Source organism: Triticum urartu, chromosome 1A (assembly GCF_056163025.1).
Source record: "Triticum urartu cultivar PI428250 chromosome 1A, HENAU_Tu73, whole genome shotgun sequence".
NCBI lineage: Eukaryota > Viridiplantae > Streptophyta > Magnoliopsida > Poales > Poaceae > Triticum > Triticum urartu.
Genome location: NC_141873.1, coordinates 562,367,903 through 562,376,147, shown reverse-complemented (window position 1 = coordinate 562,376,147; position 8,245 = coordinate 562,367,903). Strand labels below are relative to the sequence as shown.

The 8,245-nt window shown below is 46.0% G+C and overlaps 2 protein-coding genes across 2 annotated transcripts; one reads left to right on the top strand and one right to left on the bottom strand.

The window, feature by feature from the left end:
* Positions 1-3,617: 3,617 nt before the first annotated feature.
* On the bottom strand, positions 3,618-4,570 carry LOC125529437 (chlorophyll a-b binding protein, chloroplastic). Its single transcript, XM_048693850.2, has one exon. It carries the CDS (start codon positions 4,519-4,521, stop codon positions 3,721-3,723), a length of 801 nt encoding a protein of 266 aa, XP_048549807.1. The 5' UTR covers positions 4,522-4,570; the 3' UTR covers positions 3,618-3,720.
* Positions 4,571-5,668: 1,098 nt separating this feature from the next.
* LOC147992758 (uncharacterized) lies at positions 5,669-6,482 on the top strand. The gene has a single exon (XM_087541286.1). It carries the CDS (start codon positions 5,700-5,702, stop codon positions 6,252-6,254), a length of 555 nt encoding a protein of 184 aa, XP_087397412.1. The 5' UTR covers positions 5,669-5,699; the 3' UTR covers positions 6,255-6,482.
* Positions 6,483-8,245: the final 1,763 nt, after the last annotated feature.

Here is an 8,245-nt window from a genome sequence, read left to right as displayed (position 1 = left end):
AGATAGAAACCTTCATTTCTATATCTTTCCCTAATAATAAAGCATGGATTGATTTTGTCGAATTCACCGTCATAATACACTTTTTCTCATGATTTTATGCTTTTAATTTAAATTTAAAACATATTCAAGGTGGTACTAAAAGGGATATTGCTTCTTACCTTCCTAATTTCCGTTCACATCAACCGTGAAGTTTCGTATGCCGTCGTCCGTGTCGTACATGGTCTGGAGCTTCTAGGTCACATGGGCCAGAATTTAAGTTTCTGTTATGGGCTCCATGTGATAAAATTTTGTACTCCTTTTTTAATCAATAGTCCCACCCTGCTCTTTTAGATCATATCTTAGCAACTTAAATACGTTCTCAAATTGCATGAATCAAACAAGTCAAAGCAGAAAAAAATACTAGACCTGCAGTATATATGCATCATCAATCGAAAAACATCACTGAGGAGGAAGGCTCACACATACATACATACTAACTCGGCGGCATGTTGACCTATGAAATGTCCGAGTCCATCACGAGGACGTCCACATATATGTGCATGTCTGTTCTTTGAACTATCTTTTGTTTTTTAAGGTTCAATTTGACTCACCTAAAAAAGGTTTAATTTTACTATATGCCCGGAAAAAACTCATAATGGAAAAACTAAAAAGGCAATAAACATCATACATAGATGGATAAGGGCATCTCCAAAACGGACCCGCGTTTCTCCCGTATAAGCCCGGGCCGTGGTGTCCGGACCAGTTTTGCCATCCAATGGGGACCGTCCGCGGAGCGTTCCGAATGTACGAATTCTGGTATTTTTGAAACAAAAATAGGGAAGCTTTGTACATCCGCTGACCAACGACAAATCACCACATATCCACGTCCCCATGACCGCGCGCCCGAGCTCGCAAGTCGCGCCGGTCGTTGCCGGTGGCCGTCGCGTCGCCCATGGCCGCGTGCCCGAGCTCGCGAGCCGCCCCGGTCGTCGCCCATGGCCGCGTGCCCGAGCTCGCGAGCCGCCCCGGTCGTCGCCCGTGGCCGGGTGCCCGTGCGCACGCGCCCATGAGGCTGTGCCTGTCGTCGCGGCGGGCTCGTGGCTGCGCCCGATGCCCCTGTTCATGGCCGCACGTGTGTGGCCGCTTCCCAAGCTCGCCTGCCTCCGTTGCGGCCACGCCCAACGCCCCTGCCGTCATGGTCATGCGCCCGAGCTCGCCTGCCTCCATCGTGGCCGCACCTGCCACCCCTGTTGTCGTGGTCGTGCGCCTGAGCTTGCTTGCCTCCGTGGCCGCGCGCGTGTGACTGGGCCCGAGCTTGCCGGCCTCCGCCGCACGCCGCACAACACGTGTTTGATTAAATGTATGAGAAACAGAGCTTGACGTTTGCGACTAGCGTTGGATTGCATGCTTCCGTATCTGTGTCCGGATCTCTGTCTGAATCGGAAAATGGACATTTGCCGCACATATATACAGGTTAGCGTTGGAGATGCCCTAAGAATTAGACAATGTTAGACTAACATATATACATAGATTAGGACACGCACGATGAAAACATATATGCTTGCACGTCCATTAAAGTTAATACAAAATAAATTCTCTCTAGGTGCTATTAATTCGGTTCATATAAATACATAATAAAACAATCAGTGTCAAAAACACAGACAATCAAGAAAGCGAAGGCGCTTCTGAGGTCGGCATTTACCTGATAATCTAAATAATTAAGAGAAAAACAAAATTATTAATTGTGTAGTTTTTGCTGATATACATTTTGACCTTGGCGTTCGTTTCTATGTCGCCGTTGGGTGGCACCTTTCGGATTCTGGCGTGCCGCGTTGATGAACGTTTATATGGACACATAAAATCTCTCTCCCATTGCAACGTACGGGCATATGTGCTAGTATCCGGTAAAAGTTATTCCTCTGTTCTTGGCCTAAGCCTTTTGTTCTTACATGTGTTAGCTCGGAATATGTTGCTGTGCACCTCTATAATTCACAGTAGAAAACTGATTGGTGTCCGCTACTCTGGCTACATGGAAAATATTGAGGTGGCCTTTCAGACTGCGTCACTCCACGAACTGAACACATATTAGAATCGTCAGGGAAATCGTACCACATAGCAACTATCACAAAATATAAACTTTTTTCCAGATCTATGTACGAGGAATGAAAATGATGAATTTTATATGAACAGTAGCCAGAGGTCCAGTTCAGTCAGCATTCATGATATAATTTTTTTTAAACGGAGGCAAAAGTTTTGCCTCATCCATTAATTAAGAAGAAAACGGACAAGAGTTTGCAGCACATTGTAAAGAAATTAAAAATTATTACATCATGGTCATTACTCTCCCGGCATCAAAAGACCCACATTTTTTGCCCCGGCGGTGACCCAAAGTTGAGCCTCGCTCTTTATGTTGATAAATAGGAGGTTGGGTGGCTTGAACTTGTTGCAGAAAATCCTCGCGTTCATCTCATTCCATATAGTCCAACTAACAAGCATTCCTCCCATTCATGATATAATTTTGGATTTGAAGGTTTGTGGTTCAAGTTGATGTGCCAAATCAATGTTATCAATATTTGAGAAAAAAATTGGACTCTTTGGATTTCTTCCCTGCCTACAGTTACCGGTATGAAATAAAACGAGAGAGAATCATAGCCGAGGAAATCAAATCAAACAAATTGGAAGCTATAGATAAAGTAACTTCTTAGTCAATGTATGGGAGATTTTTTTTTATTTTTTTCAGAAGGATGTATGAGAAGAGTTGGGCCAAGCAGAAATGAAAGGATGTATGAGGATTAGAATGGAAAGCTTGGGGTTGATTCTGAGGCTGACAGAGAGCATGTTGAATGATCGTTAGACGCAAAATTAGAGGTTTAAACTGGGCTAATTGGATCCGTATAACTTCTTTTTTTTGCAGGTGAATTGGATCCATATAGCTAATTGTTTTTTTTTTACGAAACGTACCAGCGCTACTTTTCATTCATTAAGAAGGCACCGGCAAAGCCGGGAAATTACAGAGGAGTACAGCGATGAGAGGAAATAGATTACACCTGACACAATAGAAGGGAAAAAGGAAACAAAAGGACCGGAATGCCCTCATCTTCCATCGTCCTCGCGAACGGAAGGCTGCATGAGAACACCACCACTGCAGACAAAGAGGTCCAACTCAACCGAGACCATCCACCGGTGCAAAAAAAAAAAACGAGACCATCCATGATGCCTCAAGGCTATTGGTGTAGCCGAAGAGCAATGAGCGACCAAGTCCACATCTGGACAAAGAGTCACACACATCCGAGTCTACAACAAAATAGCGGCACCGCTGGCGAAGCCGAAGGACAACAAGGAGCCGTGTCTACACCCAGATCGCTTCACTGTGCTCACCAACCACCGTAATCGCAGAAGGAAAACTCCGGCAGCATGGAACCACACCCGAAGAAGACACCACCAGAGGAGAAGAGCAATCACATCACCACAAACAATCCACTTGACCCTCGACAATGTCAGCAAGCAGGCAAGTAGAGGGGCTCCCCAATGCTAATTGTATTTGTCATCACAAGTTATGGATATTCTGTTAGGAATAACTACCAATGAGTGCTTAGTGATTTGTGAAAACAAGACGGGGAGCAGGGGCACTTCCGGAGTGGACCAATCAAACAATGTCTTTGCACACAATTCTCATATTTTACATGTTGGTGTTACAATTCAACTGACACTCACATACAACTCCCAACCATCATTCATGTCTTACTTCCCCGGCGCGAAGTTGGTGGCGAATGCCCACGCGTTGTTGTTGACAGGGTCAGCAATGTGGTCGGCAAGGTTCTCCAATGGGCCCTTGCCGGTGACAATGGCCTGCACAAAGAAGCCAAACATGGAGAACATGGCGAGGCGGCCATTCTTGATCTCCTTAACCTTGAGCTCCGCAAATGCCTTGGGGTCGTCGGCCAGGCCAAGCGGGTCAAAGCTGCCACCAGGGTAGAGTGGGTCGACTATCTCGCCGAGCGGACCACCAGCAATGCGGTACCCCTCAACGGCACCCATGAGCACAACTTGACAAGCCCAGATGGCGAGGATGCTCTGAGCGTGGACGAGGCTGGGGTTGCCAAGGTAGTCGAGGCCACCCTCGCTGAAGATCTGAGAGCCAGCCTTGAACCAGACGGCCTCGCCGAACTTCACACCATTGCGGGCAAGCAACTCAGGAAAGACACAACCAAGCGCACCGATCATGGCCCATCGGCAGTGGATCACCTCAAGCTCCCGGTTCTTGGCGAAGGTCTCAGGGTCAGCCGAGAGACCGGCGGTGTCCCACCCATAGTCACCGGGGAACTCACCAGTCAAGTAGCTGGGGGGCTCGCCGGAAAGCGGGCCGAGGTAGAGCACACGGTCAGAGCCGTACCACGGGCTGCTAGATGAAACTTGTTTGGCTTTCGCGGCGGTCTTGCGCATGTTCACACGTGCCTCACCAATGAGAGCCGACGAGGGCAAGTTCTTGACGGCCTTGCTGGCGAAGGACGAAGAGGAAAGAGACATGGTGGTGGCCGCCATTGCGCTCCCTGTGTGTTCTCCAATAGTGTGGCCTGAGTGTGTGGAGATGGTTTAAGAGGAGATTGTAGGGAGCTATTTAAAGAGCTTGAGCCTTGAGGGAACAAGAATATAGAGAAATTAATTGATTGGTGTTTGCTGACAGCTGACAAGAGAGACGGTGGTGAAAAGAAATCTGCAGCTTGGATGCCATTGGTGCAGCCAGAGGCCTTAAATGGATGAGATGTACTTGTGGCTATGGTTAGGGCTAAGGCTCGTGACTGGACCAGCTTTAGTTAGACAAGTCGAAAGAGACCGCAGGTTTAAAAAGTGTAGGCCACGGGCACGGGATGGTTTACCAGCCCATTTGGCCGCATCCTCTTGCATGTTTTCCCAACGTACATCACACTGGGAGCTTGCCCAACAAATTTGATATATGGCTGATCGTGCCGCATCTTCTTGCATGTTTTCTTTGCGATGTACTAGCAGTGTGGAGCACTGGCGGATCTATGTGTTAGCAAAGTAGGCTATAGTCTGCACATCCTCTAGCAAGTTTAATGAAGATTGATGGGTAAATTGGGCCATGCTAGCAAAAATAGTTAGCTTTCTTTGTAATGGCCCGCCCAGGTTTGCTGTTGTAGCTCCGCCACTGGTGTGAGGGTTGGTGGTCATTGCGTGTTGGGTTTGATTGTTGGACTGATCATGCGTTTATGGAGTTGCATGTTCTATGGGTAGTTCACATGTGATGGGTTTGTGTCGGTTTTTCCATGATTTTTTATTGATTAACTGGGCAATTTTTTATGCTTAATTAACTGATTAGGCAAATATTTTGTCTCTGTTTCAAAAAAAAATTGATATCTGGCGACTGCACGCTGAGTTTGATCGTTTCAGAAAATTTTCATACGGTCGGCACACACATGACATGACTACAAGAGTAAATATGTGTTTCTTTGCCCCTTGTGATTGTCCATCCCCTGAAAAATACTAGAGGTACGGCGGAACCCAGGGCAAACCAGTGAAACATGTGTGGATAGGAAGACCAAGTTGATTCGTGACCACCAGTTAATTAGCTCTCTCTCTCTCTCTAGTTCCCTGCTTCTCTACTAAAAATAAATAAAGACTAGACTCATGCACACACGCATGCAGGTTATATAAGGAAGTACCCGAGACCTGACTAGCTCGCTCATCAAACATCACACACCATGCCCATCGCAATGCCTTCCATGCCGGCTCCGGCACTAGCCCTGGCACTGCTCGGTGCTTTCGGCCTCGCCATCGCCCCGGCTGTTCAGTCGGCCCCCACCATCGAGGCCATCCAAGCTACATGCGCCAAGACAATACAGCCAGACTCTTGCAAACACGTCCTGCTCGCCAACATGGCCGCCGGCTCACCGGAGGTGAACAGTGTCCCCCTAATGTCCCTGCAAGTCGCGGCAAAGCTCGCCAAGATGGCCAACGGCTTCGCCAATGCCAGGCTCACCACGGACCCGCACCCCGCCAAATGCCTCGCAAACTGCATCGAAGACCTTCATAGGGTGGCCAAGGCATTTGAGGGGATCCCAGTGGAGGCGGTTAAGCCTGGCGACGAGGCGGGAGTGCTGTCCTTCAGCTCGGAGTTCAAGCCGACATGCGGGGACGACTGCCCGAAGCCAATCCCCGAGAGGACCGAGGACGAACGGGCCACGCGCGACAAGTTTGTGGGTGTCATGAGAGCGATCGGCGTCATGCAGGACCTTTTCTTAACCAAGACTTGGTAACAGCGTACGGAGTACCTCGCCTAATTTTTATTTTGTTTCTTCTTCATTGGTGGATTTCCATCGTGTCTATGAGCACAGGCTTCTGGATTTTGATATATTCTGCATTACCATGATGTACTTTTTTGTACTTTGACACTTTTTATCTGTTTAATGAGTGGTTGTGTGCATCGCCTGATGCAGAGGCAGGGTCCGTTCATAAATATAAAGATGTTTTAATTCTTTGAATCAGATGTGTATAGACACGCTCTATTGTGTTGGTGCACTTATTTCATTTCAGTTCATATGTAATCTATATTAAAATATACAATGCATCTTATATTTGTGAACAGAGGGAGTACATGCCAAGAAACTAAAAGAGGAATGAAGGTGGATTTTCGTTACCAATTGGTGACCACCAAGTCATGAAGAGCTCTAACACCGCCCGTGTTAGGAGATGCACGTGCATGTGACGTACGGGAATTGGGTTTTCGGCGAAACATGGCGATCGCATGAATTTTGAAGTAAATTATCCTTTTGAAAATTATGAACAATTTAAAAGTACACAAAAATGTTTTACTTGTTAATGCGGACTAATATTTGTAGTAGTTCCCAGACATATTTAATTATTTTACAAGCAAAAAGGGCCGTGCGTTGCAACGAAAAAAAATCATAATCTCCAATGGCCATGACCACATAGTGGCCACTCTTAATTTCATGAGATCATGAACAATTTTTGAAATCATGAACATTTTTTAGAACTCGTGAACATATTTGAAATTATGAATATTTTTCAAATTATTGAATTAGCATGCTGAGGTTCTCCAAGTAGATGAGGATGGAGATATGCTTCAGGCCGACGCTCCAAGCAAACCTTTGGATCGCCGAGTGATGCACGTGAAGTTGTCGCGCAGCACCTTCCAATGGTGCTTGGTGCCTCCCTTGCCAAGCCCCGTGCCTCCGTTGCCGCGCTCAGACATGGCTGACAATCTCTCCTTCATTTGAGCTGCGACCGAATGGAGGTCGAGGAGCGGTGGTGATTGGTTTTGCGTTCTCCCGAGAGTGGAAGGTGATTGTAAGTAGGTCAAGAGGCGGGAGGAAGTGTGCTTCTACCATTGGATGCGGATGGAGTGTGATGTTAAGATCATGATCCAAGGGAGAGATGCCACAGATCGACGACATGGCGACGACCTCGGACCGGTGGATTGGCGGGCTGGGTCAGAGGTGTAGCTCCAGCTCGATATATTTTGGTTGCAGGCACGGTGTTTGTGTGTCTTCTTTTCTGCGCTTGTGTATTGCTCCTTCATGCCCGAATAATGTAGGAATGGTACAAGTGTGTCACGGTTGCTTTTACCAAAGGAGTATACTTCTATGAAAAATAGATTATTCAACAAAAAAAATTCAGACGCAGCAACCTATTTCTAGGGACATAATAAGTTGGATGGAAATAAAAAGTCGCCGACATTGTATATTTCATTTGGTGCAGAATTATCGTGAAATCAAAACTAAAGGAGATGAAACTTAGAGTATAACTCAACCCCATTTGTTTGCCAATGATGAGACCACTTGACAAATTCCAATTTTTTATCAAAATTTCTGACGAATTCATTTTTTCCATGAAAAATGCAAACCAATGGTGATTAAATACAGCCAAATCAGATATTACATATGAGTAAGTGATCAAAACATCTATAATGTGTAGCCTACACAATGGATCACTAGTGTACACGACACTCGAATTGCTCACCAATGTTTTAGAGTATTGTTCGTGTTTCCATTGCTTTTTGTGGTTAGTTTTATCACACGGAAAAATGATCACAGCTCTTCTCCTTTTGCACTTTATTCGTATTTTGTACTTTCTGGTGGGCATAATCTTACCTCTACACATAACTTGAATTGATGTAATTTATTCTGATAATAACATTCCAATTTCTTTGCTTATTGGTATACTCCTTGAAATTTTCTCACAGAAATGGATAGTTCTTCAAGCTTCATTGCTATTAAACATCGACCAA

Excerpts from the sequence above, each read along its gene's own strand:
- LOC125529437 (XM_048693850.2), bottom strand. The coding sequence starts at position 4,521 with ATGGCGGCCACCACCATGTCTCTTTCCTCTTCGTCCTTCGCCAGCAAG.
- LOC147992758 (XM_087541286.1), top strand. The coding sequence starts at position 5,700 with ATGCCCATCGCAATGCCTTCCATGCCGGCTCCGGCACTAGCCCTGGCA.